General features: G+C 41.7%; 1 protein-coding gene across 13 annotated transcripts in view; it reads left to right on the top strand.

Annotated features, from left to right (window-relative positions):
• LOC116538242 (isoleucine--tRNA ligase, cytoplasmic-like) overlaps positions 1 to 22,501 on the top strand; it is a 60,209-nt gene extending 37,708 nt beyond the window's left edge. For 9 of the 13 annotated variants that reach the window (XM_032260527.1, XM_032260524.1, XM_032260523.1 and 6 more), the window contains 2 exons: positions 650 to 762; positions 1,997 to 2,585. In XM_032260527.1, the coding sequence (XP_032116418.1) occupies positions 650 to 762; positions 1,997 to 2,065 (182 nt within the window). In that variant the 3' untranslated portion in view covers positions 2,066 to 2,585. Of the gene's footprint in view, positions 1 to 649; positions 763 to 1,996; positions 2,586 to 3,970; positions 4,122 to 4,789; positions 5,088 to 11,638; positions 11,717 to 20,671; positions 20,988 to 21,351; positions 21,496 to 22,478 lie in introns of those variants that run through there. The other 4 variants (XR_004263573.1, XR_004263572.1, XR_004263571.1 and 1 more) reach the window with 4 other exon arrangements.
• The last annotated feature ends 2,913 nt before the right edge of the window (positions 22,502 to 25,414 follow it).

The raw sequence follows: 25,414 nt of genomic DNA, 5'->3' as shown, positions 1-25,414 counted from the left end.
ATTTCAGTTTCTGAGTAAACTGTTCTACACTGATGAAAACAAAATTGTTTTTTGGAACACAGTGACAAAGTAAACATAGACATAACACTCTGGTACTCAGAGACCAGAAAAGTCATTATCAATGACAACAGTGGGTCTCCCTGTCGCCGGGGGTGTTGTCCTCAGCAGCGTGCACATTTCTACCTCCCCTGAACAGGCATGATGCTCAGTACCACACACTCCCTGTCTCATTTTAGCCTCACCATACCTTTCTCAGCATGCCATGCAACCAGCTAATAGTGGACCTAAGTTCACTTTCCCTCTAAAGGCTGTGTTTTCTTCATTACATCCTGCTGCTCTGTGTTTATGGTGAGCATTTGTTGCCTCTAGGTGCCTTCCCTTAGCCTTGTCATGTCTGTGGACCCGAGAGTTTATATAAAACTAGATATTGGTGATGATTTAACTGTCTTCAAGGTAGTGTAGTGTAGTCCAAAGAAAGTTTGTCATATCTTGGCTACAACCATGACATGAGTCAGAGGCAAATGGTCTCTTGAAACCTCTGTGGCTTTGCTGTTGTGAAATTTTCATGAAGAAGGGGCATAATACATGGGTAGTGGCGCAGCTTGAAGAAGAAGGGAAGCTGATTAACAGTGTATCTGCTTCTTCATAGGGACCATTGTTGTGGAAGGCCATGAATTGCATGATGAAGACATCCGCCTCATGTACACCTTTGATCAGGCCACAGGTGGGACTGCACAGTTTGAAGCACACTCAGATGCTCAGGTATTTTTCTGTTTCCTGAAACATTTCTTTACCAAGAGATGAGAGCATAAGAGGAGAAAGCATTTGCCTGTGCCTTTCCTGATAATGTTGACAGTTTGTCTCAGGGTAAAATAAACCAGTTACTTGGTTTAGATTGGCTTTGTTAAACTAATATATCATTATGCCTTTAACATATGCATTTGTTTAATGAATACATAAGTATCTTGTGCTTTCTACATGTAACTGTCTCAAGTGTGGGGTTGCACAAAAATGAACCCTTCATGCTGGGCACGGTGGCTCACACCTGTACTTCCAGCACTTTGGGAGGCTGAAGCATGCAGATCACAAGGTCAGGAGATCGAGACCAGCCTGGCTAAGATGGTGAAACCCAGTCTGTGCTAAAAATACAAAAAATTAGCTAGGCATGGTGGCACGTGCCTATAGTCCCAGCTACTCGGGAGGCTGCGGCAGGAGAATCACTTGAACCTGGGAGGCGGAGATGGCAGTGAGCCGAGATTGCACCACTGCATTCTGGCCTGGGCAACAGAGCGAGACTCTGTCTTAAAAAAAGTGAACCCTTCAAGGAGTGTCAAGAACATATGAAATTAAGCCATTGCTTAGTATTCTACCTGTTAAGTTATCTGGTAGAAATAAGTACACAGAGAGCTCCTATCCAAAAATTGGCATAGAGGTGAAAGTGGTCAGAAAACACTCCTTGAAGAGAATATACAGGCTGTTTTTGATTCTGGTGTCAATATTTTTTGCCATGATGAAAAAGAGACTAACTACTTGCAATCTTGATCAGACATCCCCAGTCGGCATAGTTGTAAGATCTCGCATGTGGGGTTGGGGATATCTGTGCTTAGCTTACCATTTGCAGGGGGAAGGTAGAGCAGCACCTCCATGAAAGGAAGGTCGACCTCCTCAGTCCTTTACCCAGGCACTTAAGTTAGATGTGTACAGAACTCCCCGTGGGCAGACAGTGGCAAGGAGTCAGAGGTATCAAAGCTGGGAAGGAATGCAAGGGAAGGCAGGTAGGAGGTTTGTAAACACTTGACAGTGGGCAGTTCTTCCTCGTTAAAACAGAAGTTAGGGGCCTCATCATGTGATGCTTCTGAGTTTCTTGACATGGCTTAGATGTTGTAGTGGGCTTGATGGCCCTCCACTGACTGGAGTTTTGAGTTTATCATTCATTTCATTACCTCTGATGCCTTTGTGAAGTGAGTCATTTCTTAACTTCTGTTTTTGCTCAAAGGTAAATGAGATGATTCCTAATTTACAAGTCTTTTGTAGAATGTATTCTACTCTGCAATGTGCTGTGTAACAGAAGTGATGGTGTCATTATTGCTACATCATAATCGACAACCTTCAGAATAAATAGAAACGTTAACCTTAGCAAAAATATGGCAGTTTATATTAAGTCAAAAAGCTTTGTGGTTCATTGTAGAATTAGTCTTTTGTCATTCTGACAAACCTAAAGATCACAGGGGTCATGGTATAAGAAAGGCACTTGGAGTTACTGCTGTGAGGCCTTTGATCCACCTGTTGTGGCCTGAAAAGCTGTGCTGCTCCAAGGGCTTCATGATTATTGATCTTATTTATTAGAAGAGTTGATATTATTTCTTAGATGTCCGAAAAGCAGAGTCATGTGAGGGGACTCAAGAGGTGGTTTCAGGGCATCTCCTGTGAGCAGCACCCTACAAAAAAAGAAACAAAAAGCTGCACACCTTTCTCCAGAGATGGAGGACTGGCTGGTTTTGAAGAAGTACCTGAATAATAAACTAGATTAATTTTATTGCTTTTGCTCATTTGTGTGAACAAATAGTGCTGCATTAAAGAGTCTCCAGATTGGCCAGGTGCGGTGGCTCAAGCCTGTAATCCGAGCACTTTGGGAGGCCGAGGTGGGTGGATCACGAGGTCAAGAGATCGAGACCATCCTGGTCAACATGGTGAAACCCCGTCTCTACTAAAAATACAAAAAATCAGCTGGGCATGGTGGCGCGTACCTGTAATCCCAGCTACTCAGGAGGCTGAGGCAGGAGAATTGCCTAAACCCAGGAGGCGGAGGTTGCGGTGAGCCGAGATCGCGCCATTGCACTCCAGCCTGGGTAACATGAGTGAAACTCCGTCTCAAAAAAAAAAAAAAAAAAAAAAAGAGTCTCCAGATTAAGTTTTAAATGGCATTTTGCTGAGTTGGGAAGAAGTGTTTCTCCTTGTTTGATTGCCATGGTGTGGTGTGCACTGTTCATTCCCACAGGCTTTGGTCCGCTTAGATGTCACTCCTGACCAGTCAGTGGTAGTTGAAGGAATGGCTCAACAAGTCATCAGTCACAAACAGAAACTTCACAAAAAGATTAGTTTGTCAGTTAACAATAAGCTACTATTTTGGCATTTTGGTTGTTGGGAAAAGATAGGAGAGGCAGGTAATACAAACCGTAGTGATCAGTGCTTGATAGTCACTGATCTACAGTCTGTTTGGATTGTATTCTGCAGGAAAGTCACTCCTCTTCCCCTCCCCACATGTTCACTCCCAAGCTGTAGCTTTGAGCCAACCTGTGCCTTTTCCCATCCCTTTTTTAGCTCCATTGGGCTTCTGTGATATAGGCCCTGTGACTGGGGCAGAAGGTAATCAGAGATGATAGCGTCTTTGCAGAAAGGCAGAGCTGCAGTCAGCATAGACAGGCTTCTAGCTTAGGGGAGGTTCCTGGGTCTGGACAGAGTGGGGACAGTTTTTCCTCATTAGAGAACTGAGGAACACACGCAGAGCTCATCCTGGAGAGCCGAGGGGCTGCCAAGCCCCTGCCAGTGAGAGAATCAGGAATTTCTTGCCCTGCAGAGGGCAGTGACAGCTGCCATACCTCTTGCTTCCCAGGTGGTTCAGGGTCTGTGGAGGCTGCTCCAGCAGATAAGAAGGTGCTTATGACCTCTGAATCAGTTCAGAACTTTGTTAAGTGGGTTCTGAGTTATTTCTTGGTTTCAAGATTCATGAGGCACTGATTGTGTCAGGAAAAGAAACATGCCCTGTCCCCAAAGAGTGGGGGAAAGGACACAAGGTAATCCTGTACTGCAGTGCAGTTAGTCTCATAGATTACCCAGCAGAGAGGGACGGGTGACTGCCCTTCTGTGATGATTCAGCATGGGATCCGTAGCCCTTGTTCAACAGTACCTTCTTTAAGTTCTGATTAATAGAATGTACTTTCCTTTTAAAATTTTCTGTGTGTGCTTTCAGTGCTATCTGGTCCAACCGATGAAATCAGAGTGAAGATATCTGAATAATGTTTCGAAAGCCACACAGAGTTCATATTTCCACCATAAAGGTTCCCTTGAAACCATATCCAGTTCCTCCATCAGATAAAATCCTTATTCAAGGAAAAACACAGGTGAGTGCTGAGTTCCACTGAACTGCTGAAAGGTTCCGGATTGATGTACTCACGTGTTGATATTCTGTCCCCAGTAGAGATTGGCACAGCACTCAGTCTGGAAGTATTGCTCTGGACAGTAGTGGGTGGAGCTAGAGAGAGGAAGCTCAGAAAAGATGGAGGGGGGATAGAAGGCAGAACTGTTCTCACAACAGTTCTCTTGAGGAAGGTAGCCAGGAGAGTAGATGAGCTTTGCCCAGAAATAAAATGGCTATGTGGGCCTGTTTTTCTAAAACTGGCAAAGTCAGTGTGTGGATTCTGGTAATCATCATTAAAAGTAAACAGCAATTGGCTTGAAAAACATTTAGTTCTTCGGGTAGTGGGTTCTCCATAAAATTACAATACCAAAAAAGAAAAATCGCAATAGCAGCTTCTGTTGTTATATCTAGGAATTTTAGATATACTTATGAAAGTCTGATATTAAGGTAGGGAAGATACTGGCTCGTAGGAGGATCATATGAACCTGGGAGGTGGGGGCTGCAATGAGCCAAGATCACATCACTGCCTGGACGACAGAGCAAGACCCTTTCTCAAAAAAAAAAAAAAAAAGGAAGTAGATCATTTAAAATATATCTCAGTCACTTATTTAATTATTTTCTCCTGTCTCATTCTTTCTATGGGACAAGTAGGACAAGACAAGAAGGGGCTGACCGTGGCTGTTTGTATTATCAGTGAGGCAAGTTGTAATGTAGTTTCATTTTCTGTTTTGCATATTGTGTAATTTTTTTACTTTTTTTTAAGTGAGCGTATATTTTTAAGAGAGCAGAATAAAAGGAGAAAAAATGGGATATAAATTGTAGCTTTTGACTCTTTGAGTAATGAGATTCAATATGTTCTCAGTTGTATACTGTAGGGCTGAGGGCCCCACAGAGTCGTGAGGTGTGCCTTATGCTGTGCTGAGGTGCAGGATCCGGGAAATAAAGAGACAGGACACAGAAGTACAAGGAAAACGCAGCTTTGCTCAGGGGGCCACGCCACCTATAAGCGGAGTCAGGCGAGGACCCGAATGTCCAGAAGCATGAATATTTATTGTGTATAGGTTAGGGGGCAGGGCAGTGAGTGAAATCATTTTTAAGGATAGTAATAGGGTCATGAGCAATAAAACATGGAGTCCACCCCATTAGGTCACCTAGGCCAGGAGGTGGACAGTGCGCAGCAAGGGGCCTGTTCCCATGAAGGCAAGTGCCGTGTGCAGTAAGGGGTCCACCCCCATTAGGTCACCGAGGCTTGAAGGAGGGCCATGCGCAGTGAAGAGGCTGTAGTGTGCAATACTTCTATCTATAGGCAAACTACTTCTAAGAAGATTTATAGGAGGATGCTTTAAGTCACATAGCAGTGACAGTTGTCAAGGTGGAGTGGCTCATGCTTGTAATCCCAGCACTTTGGGAGGCCAAGGTGGTTGGATTACTTGAGGTCAGGAGTCTGAAACTGTTCAGTACCAGCCCCAGCCCCATTCGTTGGTGCCCTTAGTCCTGGTGGTTTTCCCCGAGCTCTGGGCTCCAAACACTTTTCTTATATGCATAATTCATTGATCTTATGGGCGTGGAAGGGAGGGTGAAGGGGTAGGTAAGATGGTGTGGAGTACTTGAAATGCTTCTAAGACTCGCTAAACTAGTGCTCTGATTGTTATCAGGGCGCAGGTGCATCCGAAGTCTGGCACAAGGAGCCACCCTGTCTGACCCCACCCAATGCATCAAGGGGCTTTTATCTCCTGAGCATTGAGGGCATAGAGCAATTAAAACCATTCCATATTCCAAGAACCTAGGCAGAGCCTGAGGTGTTCCATAATCTCTGCCCTGCAAGGCTTTTCTCCTCCTTGCCAGCTCCCATCTGCAAAGACCCTCCCAGATCTTGTGAGCAGAGGTCACCTTCCTTCTCAGAGATCTTTGCATAAGCCCTCTTTACCAGACCCTCATACATTCTCCATGTTCAGAAGGCATTCGTAGGACTAGAGCAGTATTGCCTGCTCTGCAACCACCCTGCGTTGTTTCCTGGTGTTACTTCCCTCTCAGGTGGTCTTTACCTTAGGCCTCCTGTTGCTGCTTGATTTCTAATTAACTGCACCAATAATATAGTTTAGTTTGGTACGTAAACTTAAGTGTACTTTGAACCAAACAAGCTTACAATTATTTAGCTCAAATTAACATAGGTCTCCCCCTGGGCATCTTGACCCACAGAGACTAGCCTGACCAACATGGTAAAACCCGGTCTCTACTAAAAATACAAACATTAGATAGGTGTGGTGGCGGGCACTTGTAATCCCAACTACTTGGAAGTCTGAGGCATGAGAATTGCTTCAGTCTGGGAGGTGGAGGTCACAGTGCACTGAGATATTTTTCGTTAATAACTGCTCTACTCTAGCCATACACCATAGAAAAAACTATGGTCCCATCACCACCCATACCAGCAAAGGCCAATTAGGTAACCTGGCCTTGACCCTTGTCAAGCTGAAGACCCCCCTGTCACAGGGGTATCAGACAAGACCAAGTAGGGAGTTGGGACTTTCATCCTAGTGGGGCAGAAATGAGCCCCTCTGCCCAGTGGTATCAGTGGAGGCCACATGGGAGGCCTGGATTTCTATCTCCTTTGGGCAGTAACAGTGCATCCCTCCCATTCACAAATGCATGGCAGCAGTGAGGCCACATACTACCAGCACCTCCTCTGCAGTGTCAGTAAAGGTATGCATGAAACCCAAACAGGATAAACCCAAAAGAATCCACGTCAACATGTATCATAATCAAACTTCTGAAAACCAAAGACAAAAAAATGTCTTGTATGCAGTGAAAGATATAACACCTAACTTAGAGGGGAAGAACAATTCAAATGATACTGGATTTATCATTAGGAACTACAGAGGCCAGAAAATGAAAAGGCAGCATTTTTGAAGTGCTGAAAGATAAGTATTGTCTACCAAGAATTCTATATCAATCAGAGATACCCTTCAGAATGATGGGAAAATCAAGATATTCTCAAATGAAAGAAAACTAAAAGAATTTATTGCCAACAGACCAGCCCTAAAAGTAGCTGAAGGAAGTTCTTAACACAGAAAGGAAATAATAAAAGGGGGAATCCAGAAACATCAGGAAGGAAAAATGGAAAATCAAAATAGAGGGTAATTCAATTGACTTTCATTCCTCTCATGGGTGTAACAAGCACTGTATCATTGTTTGATGTGGTTCTCTGTGTATGTACACTGAGGCCTGAACATCACCAGTGGGTTCTTGGGTCCTGCAATTTTAAGTGAAAGGATGTACTGTGTGCCATGGGAACTTAACTCCTGTGGTAAAGTTGGTTTGTTATACAGTACATCATTCTGCTTAAAGTCACAGTTTCCAAGAACCTACCAGCAATATTAAGTAAGGGCTTACTGAACAAGTAATAGTTAAGACAGTTACAAAGGAGACCATGTTTATACATTTATCACAAACTGGTAAAATATTGACACCAATGAACCTTAGGAAGTTATGTTTATATTAGGTACTACTTGGAGTTACCAGTAAGAAAAGACTGTACCACAGGATACATACAAAACCCTAGAAAAATAAAAAATGGAATTCTAAAATATGTTTAAGTAACTGTGTTAGTCCATTTTTCATTGCTATAAACGAATACCTGAGGCTTGATACTTTGTAAAGAAAAAAAGTTTATTTGGCTCACAGCTCTGCAGGCTGTACAAGAAGCATGGCACCAGCATCTGCTTCTGGTGGGGGCCTCAAGAAGCTTTTACTCTGCTTTACAGAAGGTGAAGTGGGAGCAAGTGTATCACATGATGAGAGAGGGAGCAAGATAGAAGCCAGGCTCTTTTAAACAACCAGCTATCGCATGAATGAACAGAGTGAGAACTCATTACTGCAACAAGGCTACCAAGCCATTCATGAGGGATCTGCCCCAGTGACCCAAACACCTCCTACTAAGCGCCACTTTTCAACATTGATTTGGAGGGGACAAACATCCGAACTATATCAGTAACCCACAAGAAGCTAGGAGAGAAAACAATCAGAACAAGTATGCCAGGCGCAGTGGCTCATGCCTGTAATCCCAGCACTTTGGGAGGCCGAGACGGGCAGATCACCTGAGGTCAGGAGTTCAAGACCAGCCTGGCCAACATGATGAAACCCCACCTCTACTAAAAATGCAAAAATTAGCCAGGCATGGTGGCTGTAGACCCAGCTACTCAGGAGGCTGAGGCAGGAGAGTTGCTTGAACCGGAGAGGCAGAGGTTGTAGTGAGCCAAGATCATGCCACTGCACTCCAGACTGGGTAACAGAGCAAGACTGTGTCTCAAAACAAGCAAACAAAAAACAACAAAAGATTGGCAGAATTATTAAAAACACATTAGCCAAATATGTGTTGTCTATAAGAAACTTAAAAGTATAATGATACAGGCGAGTTGACAGTAAAAGGGTAGAAAAATATATACTATGCAAATATTAATCAAAAGAAGCAGGAATGGTCATGTTTGTATTAGATGAAACAGACTTCAGAGCAGAGAAAATTACCAGGGGCATTAAATAATGATAGACATGTCAATACACAAAGAAAATAGAGTGACCCTAAATTTATATGCATCTAACAAAGGAGCTACAAAATACGTGAAATAAAAAGATACAGACATTAAAGAAGAAATAGACAAATCCACAACTATAGTTGGAGACTTCAGCATACCTTTTTCAGTAATCGATAGACCACTGAGAACACCTCACCCAAAAATAGCAGAATATAAATTATTTTCGAGCTCTCACAGAACTTAGATACATTATAACCTGGGCCATAAAACAAACCTCCACCAATTAGTAGAGTTGAAATCAGAGTGTGCTGCCTGATCACAGTAGAATCAATTAATTAGTAGTAGAACAATAAAAGGAAAATCTGCACACTCTCAAAAATAAACAACATACTTTTAAATTATCCATGATTAGGGAAGAAGTCTCAAGAGGAAAAAAAGAGAACTGAGTGAAAAGGAAAATACGACATCAAAATATGTGGCATGTGGCTAAAGCAGTCCTGAGAGGGAAATCTGTTGCACTAAAACCTGAAAGAAAGATGGTTTTAAATCATAATAAGGTCTAAACTCAAGAAACTAGATAGGAAAAAAAATAACATAAATGCAAAGTAAGAAGGAAAGAAATAAAAATAGAAGCTATCAGTGCAATTGAAAATAGGAAAATGAGGCCGGGCGCGGTGGCTCAAGCCTGTAATCCCAGCACTTTGGGAGGCCGAGGCGGGTGGATCACGAGGTCAAGAGATCGAGACCATCCTGGTCAACACAGTGAAACCCCGTCTCTACTAAAAATACAAAAAATTAGCTGGGCATGGTGGTGCGTGCCTGTAGTCCCAGCTACTCAGGAGGCTGAGGCAGGAGAATTGCCTGAACCCAGGAGGCGGAGGTTGCGGTGAGCCGAGATCGCGCCATTGCACTCCAGCCTGGGTAACATGAGTGAAACTCCGTCTCAAAAAAAAAAAAAAAAAAAAAGAAAATAGGAAAATGAGAGAAAATATGATACAAAAATCTGGTTCTTACCAAAAATTTCAGCAAAATTAATCTCTAGTGAGACGAATAAAGAGAAAGAAAACACAGTTGCATATCAGGAATAAAAAGCATTATCGATGCAGACTGCAGAAATCAAAAAGATACACAAATACTATGAATAAATCTCTATATGTAAGTCTGACAACTTAGATGAAGCGAACCAATTTTTGTTTTCTTTCTTTGAGACAGGGTCTCACTCTGTTTCCCAGTCTGGCGTGCAGTGGTGCGATCTCAGCTCACTGCCACCTCCACCTCCACCTCCTGGTTCAAGCAATTCTTGTGCCTCAGTCTCCTGAGTAGCTGAAATTACAGGTGTGCAACACCACACCCAGTTAATTTTTGTATTTTTTGTAGAGATGGGGTTTCACCCTGTTGGCCAGGCTAGTCTCAAACTCCTGGCCTCAAGTGATCTGCCCTCCTTGGCCTCCCAAAGTGCTGGGATTACAGGTGTGAGCCACTGCCTGGCCTGACATGAACCCTCTTTCTGAAAAACACAAACTACTACAGTTCACACGATATGAAATAGATCATTTTAGTAGCCCTATAATTATTAAGGAGACTCAATTCATAATTTAAAATCTCTAAACTAATCTCCAGGCCCAGTTTCACTGGAGAATTCTTACCAGAATTAACACCAGTTCCACACAGATTCATCCAGAAAATATAAGAGGAGGGAACACGTTACTCATTTTATGTGATTATTACCCTGTGATCAAAACCAGATCAAGACAGTATTAAGAAAAAAGATAGGCTAAGCACCATGGCTCATGCCTGTGATCCCAGCACTTTGGGAGACCGAGGCGGGTGGATCACCTGAGGCCAGGAATTCAAGAGCAGCCTGACCAACATGGTTAAACCTCGTGTCTACTAAAAATACAAAAATTAGCAGGGCATGGTTGCGGGGGGCACCTGTAAATCTCAGCTACTTGGGACGCAGAGGCAGGAGAATTGCTGGAACCCAGTAGGGGGAGGTTGCAGTGAGCCAAGATTGTGCCCTTGGACTCCAGCCCAGCTGACAACAGTGAGACTCCATCTCAAGAAGAAAAGAAAAAACAGAAAACAGATACTCCTCATGAATATAAATGTAAAATTCTTAGCAATAAATTATTAAATAGAATTCAGCTATATGTACAAAGAAGTATGCATCATGACCAAGTGGGATTTATTCCAGAGATGCAAGGCTGCTTCAGTATTTAAAAATCAATATAATTATTGTGTTATCAGACTAAAAGATTACATGACTACAGCAGTTGATTCAGAGAAAGCATTTGATGAAATTCAGCACCCATTCGTGATGAAAATCCTCACAGAAAAAGGAAGAGAGGAGACCTTTGTAGACAGGATAAATGAGCATTTTACAGAAATCCTACAGCTACCATTATACCTAAGGGGGAAAGCCTGAATTCTTTCTACCTAAAATCAGAAATAAGGTAATCACAACTCATATTCTACATTGTACTGGAAGTTCTAGCCAGTGGATCAAGGCAAGAAAAGGAAATAAAAGGCATATAGATAAAGGAATAAAGCTGCCCCTATGGGAAATCATAAGGAATCTACATACAGACACCCAAATAAATAGGCCAGACACGGTGGCTCATGCCTGTAATCCTAGCACTTTGGGAGCGGGGGTGGGCAGATCACCTGAGGTCAGGAGTTCGACACCAGCTTGGCCAAGATGGTGAAACCCCTGTCTCTACTAAAAATACAAAAAATTAGGCGTGGTGGTGGGCACCTGCAGTCACAGCTACTTGGGAGGCTGAGGCAGGAGAATCACTTGAACCTGGGAGGCGGAGGTTGCAGTGAGCCGAGATTGTGCCACCACACTCTAGCAACAAGAACGAAACTCCGTCAAAAAAAACAAAAGAATGAAACCCGGTCTCAAAAAAAAAAAAAAAAAAAAAACCTAAAAAATAAGGTTTTATAGTTAATATGAGCTTTTTTTTTTAAGGTTTTTGTTTGTTTTTCTTGAACAGGTGAGGACTGGGATCACCATATTGGTCTTCCCATGCCAGCTGCTCCCATGGTGGTTATGTGTTTATTTAGACCTGTGATGATGTCTCAGACAGTAAATGGTTCCCTGAACTGCTCTGCAACTTCAGTGATGTTGTATGACATTGAGCTGGTCCATCACTGCCAACATCCTGGCTGTCTCAGGTGGCCCTGTAGAAGGAATCAGTGAGATAGTCACCGAGTGTGCGTCAGTAATGTAAACAAGGCCAGTATTCTAGTCACAGAGGGCCAGCAGCATGATGATAAGAGAGGGAGGGCCTATTCTCCCATCTGCCAACTCCAGGACTGCCCATTCCTGGGTCAGTTGACCAGATACCTGGGAAGAAGAGCTCCCAACGCCAAGTTTATTTTCCTAGGAATAACTTTTAAGTGCAGCCACAGCTTGGTCCTCTGCCTTAATATGACTTGATATGTTTTGCAATTTACCGTCCTGCTGAAAACATTCATATTATGAGGGAAAGCTACAAATCATCTTTAAATGTTATTTTTTAAAGTTTGGCCTTTTCTGTACCCTTTGGGTCCAAGCATTAATTGGGTTTCCAACATAATTGAATATAAATGATATTGCTTATAAAAAAAACATAGAGTCACAGGATATAAGATAAACATACAAAAATGATTTTTATTTCATACTAGCAATCTATACTAGCAGTGAACAAGTGGACAATGAAATTTAAAATATGGTTTCATTTACAGTCACTTAAAAAAAGATGCCAGGCCAGGTATGGTGGTTCATGCTTGTAATCCCAGCACTTTAGAAGGCCTACGCGGGAGGATTACTTTAACCCAGGAGTTCAAGACTAGCCTGGGCAACAAAGTGAGACCCCATCTCTACAAGAAATAAAAAACCAGCCAAGTGTGGTGGTGGTTACCTTTAGTCTCAGCTGCTTGGGAGGCTGAGGTGGGAGGATCACTTGAGCCTGGGAGATAAAGGCGGCAGGGAGTCGTGATCATGCCACTATACTCCAGCCTGGGCTGCAGAGTGAGACCTTGTCTCCACAAAAAAAATAGAGATATTCAGATGTAAACCTAATAAAACGTGTTAGGATTTGTATACCAAAAACTACAAAATAGTGATCAAAAAAATCAGACAAAATTTAAGTGGGAGGACATGTTTATGGATTGGAAGATTCAATATAGTAAAAATGTCTCTTCTGTCCTGCTGTGGTTTGAGTGTCCCCTCCAAAACTCAGGTTGAAATGTCATTGCCATTGTGACAGCATTATGAATTAGCTAATTACTTCACTAGAGCCCTGGGAATTCTTACCCAGTCCAGTGATGTGATCTTAACACAAACCTGTGCTTGTCAGAGTCCTTTCCATTGCGTCTCCTCAAAGATGAAACACTTCAGATCCGTAGTTGCTCACAGTAACTTTCAGGAAAGTGCTGGAGTAAAACAAGTATCTGTGGATGACAAGATTTTAAATGGCCATGGTTAAATATGTGATGAGAGTTCACTATAGTAATGTTGTAGTTGACAAGGAAGTTGAGTTATTTCTGTGGTGTACAGCACTTTAAGGTAACTAGAATTGTGACTGATAACATTAGACCTGTCAGATTTCTAGGAATTTCATACAGTTTCTGGAACACATTATTAGTAATACATCTGTACAAATATAACTCAAAGAAGGTTAAGCATCATTTCTTATTTGACAGTGCTTCTCATGCAGATCTAACATAATCAAATAAGTGCAACTCGTTTACAGTTTCTCTTCATGATGAAAGAAAATCCTTTTGAGATATTTTAGGGGCCCTCTGGAAGCTCCCAAAGTTAGCTCAAGGAAAGATTTAAGTTTAGAGTTTGATTTGGGGAAGTTAGTAAAAAACTCAAAGATTTTTGATAATAAGGTTCATTATTTTGATAACTTATAATTTCATTCAGATCTTAGCCAGCTTCACCACGCTTAAAATTCCTTTTCCAAGATTTCTCTTCCACAAACCTACTACAACTTTCTTACATCCATACTGTTTTGGGTTAAATTCTTCCTTACTCTTATTGTGAAACAAGTCATTCTACTTTAGGATAAAAACTAGTCTTTTTCTCTTAACGAACACACATCCTTCATACGTAATAGGTTCACCTTACCAAAACCATGTCTTTTCCTCACATAGTCATTTCTCTTTTTCTAGTTTTTTTTTGTTTTTTGTTTTTTTGAGACGGAGTTTCGCTCTTGTTACCCAGGCTGGAGTGCAATGGCGCGATCTCGACTCACCGCAACCTCCGCCTCCTGGGTTCAGGCAATTCTCCTGCCTCAGCCTCCTGAGTAGCTGGGATTACAGGCACGCGCCACCATGCCCAGCTAATTTTTTTTTTTTTTGTAGTTTTAGTAGAGACGGGGTTTCACCATGTTGACCAGGATGGTCTCAATCTCTTGACCTCGTGATCCGCCCGCCTCGGCCTCCCACAGTGCTGGGATTACAGGCTTGAGCCACCGCGCCCGGCCTCTTTTTCTAGTTTTAACTGTCCCATCAGCATTCTATAGATTGGCAAATCTATGAATCAAATTAGTAGAAGCATATACTTCCTCATAGTATAATTTATGTTCAACTATTAATGCTTCAGTATTTTCTCTTATTCGGAAAATATCTACATATCCAACAAATAGTCAGCATCTAAATGAGCAAAACCCTAAGGGTGTAAATGACCAATGGGCAGCAATTTTTGAGTAGACATAACACAAAACAAAGCTAGCTATCATCATTGCTCTGTTAGCTACTTTTATAGCACGTGTATGTTCAGCAGTCTTTACAAAAACAAGAATCCTAAAAAGATAAATAGATGAGGTTTTTTGTTTTATTGCTGTGCTCAGTAAACATAAAGTAATGGATACTGCCGTACATGTTATAAAACACACTAGGTTATGAAACAATAGCTGGATCAAAAGTACATCTCCAGCAGATGGAATAAGTTAAGGTTGCTTGCCTAGGAGGCCAAAGTGTTCTACTAGTATTTTTGGAAAAGTCTTAAGATTTTTCATTTCAACATTAAACAAAGAGTTTTAAAGCCTTGACACAAAAGCGCTGACCACAGAAGGGAAGTGATACATGGAACTAAATGAAAATTTAGATTTTGCTCTGAACATTCTGTAAAAGGATGAAAAACAAGCTACAGACTGGGAGAAAATCTTTGTAAATAATATATTTGACAAAGGACATATCTAAAATATATAAAAATCTCTTAAATCTCAACAGTAAAGAAAAATCAAGTTTCAAAATAGGGTAGAGATACGAACAGACATCTACCAAAGGGAATATATAAATGACAGAAATGTACATGACAATATTTAATGTCATTAGCCATTAGGAAAATACAAGTTGAAATCACATTGCGATCTTACTAGACACCTTGGAATGACTAAAATTAAAAGAAGTTACAGCACCAAATGCTGCCTCACGTACATTCCTGGTGGGAATATAGAACAGTGTGACCACTCTGTTTGGCATTGTCAGGAAGATAGTTTGGCATTGTGAAGAAACTAAATATGTGCTTTCTGAATGACTCAACAGTTGCGCTCCTATGTGTTTATTCCAGAGAACTGAAAACTTACGTTCACCGCCACATGAATGTATATACTACTTGTATTCATAATGGCCCCAAAATGTAGACAACCCCAGATGTTCTTCAGCAGATAAATGGTTAAACAAACTGCGGTACAGCCATATCATAGCACATAACACAGTAATAATAAAAAGGAACAACTATCAATTAGCACAGCAACTTATTTTAATCTGTAGAAATTGATGCCAGATGAGGCCAGGCACAGTCATTCATGCCTGTAATCCCAGCACATTGGGAGGTTAAGGCAGGCAGACCACCTGAGGTCAGGAGTTTGAGACCAGCCTGGCCAACATGGTGAAACCCTGTCACTACTGAAAAAATACAAAAATTAGCCAGGTGTGTTAGTGGGTGCCTGTAATCCCAGCTACTTGGGAGGCCGAGACACGAGAATTGCTTGAATCCGGGAGGTGGAGCTTTCAGTGAGCCGAGATCGCGCTACCACACTCCAGCCTGGGTGACAGAGCTAAACTCCATCTCAAAAAAAAAAAAGAGAGAAGAAAAGAAAGAAATTGATGCCAACTGAAAAAAGTCTGAAAACATTCCATGCTTTATGATTGCATTTACATAACATGTTTTAAATGATAAAATTATAGAAATGGCAACTGTTATTTGCCAGGGATTAAGGAGGGAATGGTCCTGGAAGGGAATTGGGTGTGGATATTAAAAGGCAACATGAAGATTCTTGCGGTTGTGGAACTGCTCTGTATCTTAATGATGGTGACAGGTACAAGATTTTATACGAGTGATAAAATTGCATAGAACTGAACATACCCACATGTACACATGCCCCAATGAGTAAAAGTAAAAGTGAGGCAATCTGAATAGGATTGGTGGATTGCATGAATGTCAGTATGCTGTTTGTGATATATACTGTAGTTTTGTAAAATGTCACCATTGGGGGAAACTGGGCAAAGGGCCCCATGGCATCTCTCTACATGCATTTGGCTCAACAATTAACTCAAAACGTCCAAACATATTAATAAAGTAAATATCTGTACATAAATCTAAAGTGCAGAACAAATCGACTTCAGGGGCCAGATAGTATTTTTAACCAACCTGAGCCATGAGGATTTACAATTGGCACAAAATGAAAAATGAGAATCATAAATGCAAAGATTTGAAACTAGAAAAAGACAAGAACAGGTTGCCTAGTCAAGTTCTATGCCTGGACCATATCTACCAAGGATGCCAAAACACATACCAAGGATGGAGATAGATATATATACATATAGATATCTATTTATATACATATAGATATCTATTTATATGTCTATCTAGATATAGATAGATATAGATATCTATACATCTATCTATCTAGATATATATATATATAGATAGATAGATAGATAGATGTATAGATATAGATAGATTAGATAGATAGATGATAGATATATATTTGGAGAAAAAGGAAAAAAATTAGGGCTTGAACCCCTTTGTATCCCTTTTGCTCCAAATTTAACATTTTAGTTTTACTTGTCTGATGTCTTATTTTTGTGACTTTTTAGGTGGAATGTTGTTTCTGGAAAATCCAAAAGGTGATAATAGATTGGACCTTTTAAAATTGAAGAGTGTTGTCAGTAGTGTTTTTGGTGTGAAAAATGCAGACCTGGCTGTCTTCCATAATGAAACAGGTATGTGGAAAGTGAGAAGAGCCTGTGTTTTGACTTGAGGTGAAGGTCTTAATTCGCTGTCAGTTGCACTACATACCTTTTTCATTTTTGCTAATCTTGAGTCAGGGCCCAGCTCTTCAGCAGTGCCTGCCTGCAGTGTCTGTTCATGCCTCCTCACAGTGTGGTGTGACTGAAAAGCCCGCACTTAATGGCTCTAATCCTCCCCTCTCACCTGTTTGCCAGCTGGTAGGCTTCAGGCTTCAGAGTCCTCCCTGGTGAGGTGGTTTTTGTTTCTGAGACAGGGTGTCACTCTCTCACCCATGCTACAGGACAGTGATACAATCATAGCTCACTGCAACCTCAACCTCCTGGGCTCAAGTAAACCTTTTGCCTTGACCTCCCAAGTAACTGGAACTACAAGCGTGCACCACCATGCCCGGCTAATTTTATTTAATTTTTTTTTTTTTTTTTTTTTGAGAGACTAAGTCACACTGTGTTGCTGAGTCTGGTCTTGAACCCAGGGCCTTAAGCAATCCCCCTGCCTTGGCCTCCCAACGTGGTGGGATTCCAGGTGTGAGCTACCACGCCCAATCTGAGTTTTAACTTTATTAAACGTAATGCCTGAATCTCACTACATGGATTCTCAATAAAGCAAACCTGAAAAATATTTTAAAGAATTATAGATGCATTCTCCCACTGTTACATACTGAATTGTGACCTCTGACAAAAAAGATATGTCGTAACCGCTTGTACCTCTGAATGTGGCCTTTGGAAATAGGATTATTGCAGATGTAATTCGTTAGGGTGAGGTCATATTGCAGTAGCATGGGCCTCTAATCCAGCATGACTGTTGTCCTAATAAGAAGGTGGCCATGTGAAGACATAGAGACACACAGAGAAAATGCCCAGTGGTGACAAAGGCAGAGATTGGAGTTACACACAGCTACAAGCCAAGAAACAGCGAAGATTGTCAGGAGCCTCTAGAAGCTCGAAAGAGGCAAAAAAAGATTTGCCTACAGGTTTCTGACGGAGCACATCTGACCACACTTTGATTTCAGACTTCTGACCTCCAGAACTTTGAGACAGTAAATTTCTTTTATTTTTATTCCCTGGCTCCTCCAACTCCCCACATCCCCAGTTTGTGGGACTTTATTATGACAGCCTCAGAAAACTAATACTCACTTTACAAATCTGAATGCTTATTTTCAGAAACATTAAAAAAATTTTGTTTGAGACAGTCTTGCTCTGTTGCCCAGGCTAGAGTGCAGTGATACAATCTCGGCTCACTGCAACCTCCACCTCCCAGGTTAAGTGATTCTCCTGCCTCAGCCTCCCCAGTAGCTGGGATTACAGGCATGCTTCACCATGCCTGGCTAATTTTGTATTTTTAGTAGAGATGAGGTTTCTCCGTGTTGGTCAGGCTGGTCTCAAACTCCTGACCTTAGGTGATCTGCCCACCTTGGCCTCCCAAAGTGCTGGGATTACAGACGGGAGCTACCCCGCCTGGCCCAAAAACTTTTAAATAACTTAAAAGAAGAAATGCAAATGGCCAGCTAAGGAACAACTGGTGCATCTGAATAGTAATCAAGAACTTGCAAGATAGTACCACAGTGAGGTACTATTAACTGCCACCAGATTGGCAAAAACTAGAAGAATCTGGCAGAATCACGTGTTGTCAGGGATATTACATAATAGGAACTCTCATTGACTGCTGGCTTATGAATTGTTGGAGCTACTGGAAAACTGTTTGCTATTGTATCCGTTAAAGTTGGGCTAGGAGACACAAAAGCAATGTGAGAGAAACTGAGTAAAGGTCTACATCTGACTTACCCATCACCAGGTTCCACCAAGGTGGTGGGTAAGTCAGCGGAAGGCTAGGTCTCTGCCTAAAGTCGCTGTAGGATAAGAAGCAAAGAAAAGCAAAAACAGGCTGGAGTGCACATCTGTCTAACCACATCTGACACTGACAGGCAGGTGTCTTACAGAAGAAACTGCTGGTACAATTTGCCAGAGAGTTGCACACATTCCTGGCCTGGAATCCGGAAGAGTAGAGGCAGGAACGTGGGCTGGGCACTGTCCCATTTAACCCAACAAGTCGACAGACCCACAGCAACCTGAGAAAGCCAAGGGGTGCCAGGCCCCGTGTTAGCCTGTGAGCATAATGACTATTAATAAACTTCTGCCTTCTAAATCCTATGCAGATTTCTCTGTGATTAAGCTGTTACCCAGAACCAGGCCAGACAGAACCTGGGAAGTAGTTTTAGCTTAGCTGCATTGACACAGGATGAAACCACCATAGTTCACCCCATTGTGATCTTGACATCTATACATAGCTCTTTAAACCATATTTAACTTCCAAATAAAGACCCTAATACATTAAAAATCATGCTTTTAACTCTTTCTTGTACAACTTCAAAGATGCCAGCTTCATTACCCAAAACAAGATGGAAAGTTGCCTTATCCTTCTTTGAGTAATGTTGATTTTTCTTCTAGCTGAGTCATACCTCCTCCCTTTTCTGTTCTTTAACTTTACTGAGATATGAGGTTAACCTGTTAAAATATTTTGCTATATGGTAAGGAAGTAAGAGAGTGGAAAAATAAGAATCGACTAATATATATTAATACATAATGCCACACTTGTTTGCTAAAAAATGAGTTCTCTGGTTAGAAGCAATGTTAGGCTGGGGCATTTGCTCAAGGAACAAATTGAGCAAATGAGATATTCTCTATGTTCATGGATGGTGGGTTTGGGTTATGGGTGACAGTGGCAAATTCTTGTCCAAAGGGAGTGTGTATTCCAGTAAGACCAAAGCACTGCCTTTTCCCATGATGCAAACGGTCCAGTACAAACAGGCTGCCATCAGAGGTCTGGCTCCTCTTTCCTGGCAGTAACACTATATTGAAAGCTCAGTAATGGTTCCTGCTGTTGGTAAGTGGAATACGCAGTAGCAGCTGCAGCAAAATCAGCATTGAGGAGTGGAAGTAATGTTGCTGAGCCCATGGTTATTCTTCTTCCCAACCCAGTGGCCCCTTTGTTCATCAGTCCACTGGACAAGGGCAGAAGTGGCTAGCAACCAAATAGGTCATGTCCACCAATTTTTCTTTTCTTTTTCTTTTTTTCTTTTTTTTTTTTTTTTTTGAGACAGGGTCTCACTCTGTCCCTCAAGCTGGAGTACAGTGGCTCAATCATCACCCAGTGTAACCTCAAACTTCTGGGCTCAAGCAGTCCTCCCGCCTCAGCCTCCAAAGTAGCCAGGACTACAGATACACACCACCATGCCTGGCTAATTCTTTTCTTTTTTATAGAGAGGAGGTCTTGCTGTGTTGCCCAGGCTGCTGTCAATCTCCTGGCCTCAAGCAGTCCTCCCCTTTCTGCCTCCCAGAGTGCTGGAATTAAAGGTGTGAGCCACTGTGCCCAGCCCCACTCATTTTTAGATGCTCATTCATAGTCTGCCCGTTTGTAGAGATCTGTCCACATACCCCTTGCCCTAACTTCCATGTCACCGGTTTTCTAATTCTGTTCTTTGAGCCCCTGGCTGTTCTCGTTTAGTCCAGCTATTGGCCAGTGTCCACGAATCAGTGTAGATCTACTCCTAGCTATTTCTCCTTCTGAACAAAATGACCAGCTAGCTGCACTGAATGAAGTTGTTCCCATTGGGAGGATTTCCACCCATCGCTATCCTTCAGGGCTACCCACAGTGAGAACAGGGCTGTAAGACTGTAATTGTCTACTACAGATGGCACAGCGTGTTGTGCGGTAAAGCCCTACACAGCAAGCCCTAAAATGTTTTCTTTCTGTCAGCCAGTCCTGGAAGACTTCCTACAAGGCCACACCTGTGGTTGAGAGAAGAGACCATGTGGGCCTAGGCTGAGCATGAGCATCTAGCCACTGGTGCAGCAAGTTCCTCGTTCCTTGAGCAAATGCCCCAGCCTAGTTTCATACCTGCAATTTCCGCTCAGTAGTTGGAGTCTGTCCTGTATCACAGCCATTACCAGTCATCTGCCTGTGCCTGCATCCCCGAGCAATGTGTAGTGTTCTCTAAACGAGATTATACTGCACGTGTTCTGTGCATCTTGCTTGTTTCCACATCTGTTCCTGAGTCAAATGTCATCTGACTGTAATTATCATTTTTTAATATAAGCTTTTCATGGTGAAGCTTGAGATTCTGATATAGGAGGAAATTGTAAGAGGAGCTGTATTATAAAGGGAAAATACTAAAATAGAAAAAACAATTTGCCCCGTATTTCAGATTATGAATGTTAATGATGTTTATTCTGCAACATTAAGATTTCTTACCATTACATGTCATTAAAGGCTGGTTTTATAGAAAAGGCAATACCTTTTGATAAACAGAAATTAAGTGGAAAGCATCGTCGTAAAAGGATACATGTTAGTTTAATAGTTAAATGGGAAAAATTAAATGACTTCAGTTTTGAACTGTCATTAACCCTGAAAGAATTGTTGTCGTTGTTACTTTTTAGAAATACAAAACCAAACCGACTTACTGAGTCTTAGTGGAAAAACACTTTGTGTGACTGCAGGATCGGCTCCCTCTCTGATCAACAGTTCTGGCACTCTTCTTTGTCAGTTTGTCAACCTGCAGCTCCTGAATGCAGAGCCACACGGTATGTGCCTCCTCACAGCAGGCAGAGTGTGGGGTGCTGGGCATTAAGGTTCTGTATATATGTGCATGTTTCTAGTCGGCTTCAAAGTATTGCTTTCAAGTGTGGGCTCCCATGCTGCTTTAGGGAGCACCCGCAGACTCTTCTTTTGGTGTGTTTACATAGAGACCCTCAGCTATCTGGCATGGCTAGAAAATGAAAAACCATTACGGTGGCTCAAGCCTGTAATCCCAGCACTTTGGGAGGCCGAGGCGGGTGGATCACGAGGTCAAGAGATCGAGACCATCCTGGTCAACATGGTGAAACCCCGTTTCTACTAAAAATACAAAAAATTAGCTGGGCATGGTGGCACATGCCTGTAATCCCAGCTACTCAGGAGGCTGAGGCAGGAGAATTGCCTGAACCCAGGAGACGGAGGTTGCGGTGAGCCGAGATCGCGCCATTGCACTCCAGCCTGGGTAACAAGAGTGAGATTCCGTCTCAAAAAAAAAAAGAAAGAAAATGAAAAAATTGGTTAGGCAAAAATTACAACTAAATTGTTTAAGTGCCAAAACATTTTAATTTCTAATTTTACTTTCTTTCTGGGGGAAAATGTTCTGAAAACTTGTGTACCTCCATGTCTGAGTCAACAGACTAGATTTTAGCAAATTTTTTTCCTGATTGTTTAGGATCTACATTGTGCACATTTGCACTGAAGTCTTCAGCAGGTTCTTCACTTGACTGTGTACTAAGTGTCTGTTCCCCAAGCCTCTGGGCTTTTATATAAGGTGTTTGTTTGTTTGTTTTTTTCTTTTTCCCCTTCCCCTTCACCTCTATGAAATCTTCAAGGCTGTTTCTGCAAGGACTGCATCTCCCACCGTCGCGCTCATGCTTCTGGATCCACTGCTGGTCTCAGCACTGCCTGTTAGAGCTGTCCACTGTGGCCGCCTGTGTTGGAGTTAGAAGGTGAACTCGAGATTTAATCCAGTTTGCTCTTTCTTCCATAGAGTGTTTAATGGGGACAGTGGGTACTCTCCTGCCTGGAAACCCACTTGGGCAGAATGGACTCACCCACCAAGGTCTTCTATATGAAGCAGCCAAAGTGTTTGGTCTTCGGAGCAGGAAGCTAAAGCTATTTCTGAATGAGACCCAAACGCAAGGTAAGGGGATTATGGACCGTAAGTTTTTTATTTTTGTTGAAAGTAGATTTTGATGCCATTAACCATTTGTAGCGTAATGTGTGAGATAGTACTATTGTTATTCTCTTTTGTTGTTCCTTCCCCAGAAATTTACCATAATATAATTTTCTTTTTTTCTTTTTTTCTTTTTTTTTTTTAAGGTGGAATCTTGTTCTGTCTCCCAGGCTGGAATGCAGTGGCACAATCTCAGCTCACTGCAACCTCCACTGCCTCCTGGGTTCAAGTGATTCTCCTACCACAGCCTCCTGAGTAGCTGGGAATACAGGCACCCAACACCACGCCCAGCTCGTTTTTGTATTTTTAGTAGAGACAGGGTTTCACCATTTTGGCCAGGCTGTTCTCAAAACCTCTGACCTCAGGTAATTAGCCCTCCTCGGCCTCCCAAAGTGCTGGGATTACAGGCATGAGCTACCTACCGCACCAGGCCAAAATACAATTTTTAAATAGCAATTAAAAGAATAATTACTTCTTGCTAAATCTAAAAACTACACTGGTATGTTATTAAAAATACATGCTTGTAGGTAAATTAGCATGTTTGCTGACCCTAAAATTGTTTTCTTCCCCAAAAGTCAAAATTATCAGAGTTGTAAAATAACAATTTGTTCCTTGAAGGAAACTTACAGCTGCCCTGATACTTCCCTTTACAGTTCATAAAACATACTTACCTGCATTTTCTCCTTGAGACACGTAGTGCTGTGAAGAGTTAGGTCATCAGTTGACATATTCCACATTCTATCATCTAATATTGCTGCCACTGCAGTCATTTCCCCAGACAACTTCGCTTTGTGGGATCTGTTTTTTCTATTTATAGCCATTCTTGACATCCCAACTCAAAACTTTTACCATCCAATCCTTTTATTTGTAACACCTGATAGCCTGGGGTTTATTGGGCTTTCTGTATCAGTATTTGTGGTGTGTGTGTGTGAGAGAGAGAGCGAGAGAGAGAGCTAGAGAGAGACTGGGTTTTGCTCTGTCACACAGGCTGGATTGCAGTGGCTCAATCACAGCTCACTGCAGCCTCAAACTCCTGAGCTTCAGTGATCCTCCCACTTCAGTTTCCCTAATTTTAAAATTTTTTATAGAGACAGTGGTCACTGAGAGGTCCAGGCTGGTCTTGAACTCCTGGCCACAAGTGATCTTCTCACCTTGGCCTCCCAAAGTGTTGGGATTACAAGCAGGAGCCACCACACTCTGCCTGATTTCTACCATTTTTGTTCTACTCTTTCTTTTTTTTCTTTTTCTTATCTTTTTTTTTCTTTGAGACAGAGTTTCACTGTTATCACCCAGGCTGGAGTACAGTGGCACTATCTCAGCTCACTGCAACCTCTGTCTACTGGGTTCAAGCAATTCTCCTGCCTCAGCCTCCTGAATAGCTGGAATTACAGGTGCCCCACCACGCCCAGCTAATTTTTGTATTTTTAGTAGAGACAGGGTTTTGCCATGTTGGCCAGGGTGGTCTTGAACTCCTGACCTCAGATGATCCACTTGCCTCTGTCTCCGTGGACTCTGTCCTGGTATCCTTTTTCTATGTGGTTGCCAAGTGTCCTCTGGCCTGGGGTTAACTGTGCAAAATATTTGTGAGTTTTCAGTGTTGTTCCTAATAAATGCAATTCATTCAAAAAAATGTTCTTGAATGAAGCACTAAAAATTATTAAAGTTATTAAATCTTGATCATTGAAAATGAATATTCTTAATATTGTATGATGAAATTGAACATGCAGACATCACACTTATGAATATCAAAGTGAGTGGGCAAGAGTAGATTAGACACAGATGAAGAGGAAATTAATGACATGGATGATTGATAGATGTAAAAAGTCAGTTAGAATGTAGCACAGAAAATATGAAAGAGGCGTTTATGAACACAGAGTCTACCAGCACCTGAATCTTGGACTTCCTAGCTTCCAGCTCTAGAACTGTAAGAAGTAAATATTTGTTGCTTAAACCACCCAGTCTGTAGTATTTTGTTACAGCAGCATGAGCTTGAAGAAAGAGCTCAAATAAATAACCTAACTTAATATTGCAAGGAAATTAAAAAAAAAAAGAAACTAAAAATTAGCAGAAGGAAGGAAGTAATAAAGATAGATAAACAAGAGAATAGAAAAGTAATAGAAAAAAATTCACAAAATCAAGATTGAGATTTATTTTTTATTTTATTTTATTTATTTTTTTTTGAGACAGAGTCTTGCTCTGTCACCAGGCTGGAGTGCAGTGGTGCAATCTCGGCTCACTGCAACCTCCGCCTCCTGGGTTCAAGTGATTCTGCCGCCTCAGCCTCCTGAGTAGCTGGGACCACAGGTGTGTGCCACCATGCCCAGCTAGATTTTTGGAGGGTTTTTTTTTGTATTTTTAGTAGAGATAGGTTTCACTGTGTTGACCAGTATGGTCTTGATCTCTTGACCTTGTGATCCACCTGCCTTGGCCTCCCAAAGTGCTGGGATTACAGGCGTGAGCCACCGCGCCTGGCCGTGAATGAGATTTTTTAAAAGACCAACGAAGTTACAAACCCTTAACTGGACTACCTAAGAAAAAAAAAAATAAGGTAACACAAATTTTAAAAAACGAATGCTTTTTGTTTCTGTGGCATTACAACTGGAGCAGAACAAAAAGAATTATGAGAGAATACTACTAATATTTAAATGTCAACATATTGAATAACCTAGAAAATTGATAAATTTGTAGAAATATACAACCTACCAAAAATACAAAAAAATTTTTTTTTTTTTTTTTTTTTTGAGACGGAG

This window comes from Sapajus apella, unplaced genomic scaffold (genome assembly GCF_009761245.1).
Source record: "Sapajus apella isolate SASKATOON/1434 unplaced genomic scaffold, GSC_monkey_1.0 scaffold118, whole genome shotgun sequence".
Taxonomy (NCBI): Eukaryota; Metazoa; Chordata; class Mammalia; order Primates; family Cebidae; genus Sapajus; species Sapajus apella.
The sequence above is the reverse complement of the archived record's forward strand: the minus strand, read 5'-3'. Positions and strand labels throughout refer to the sequence as shown.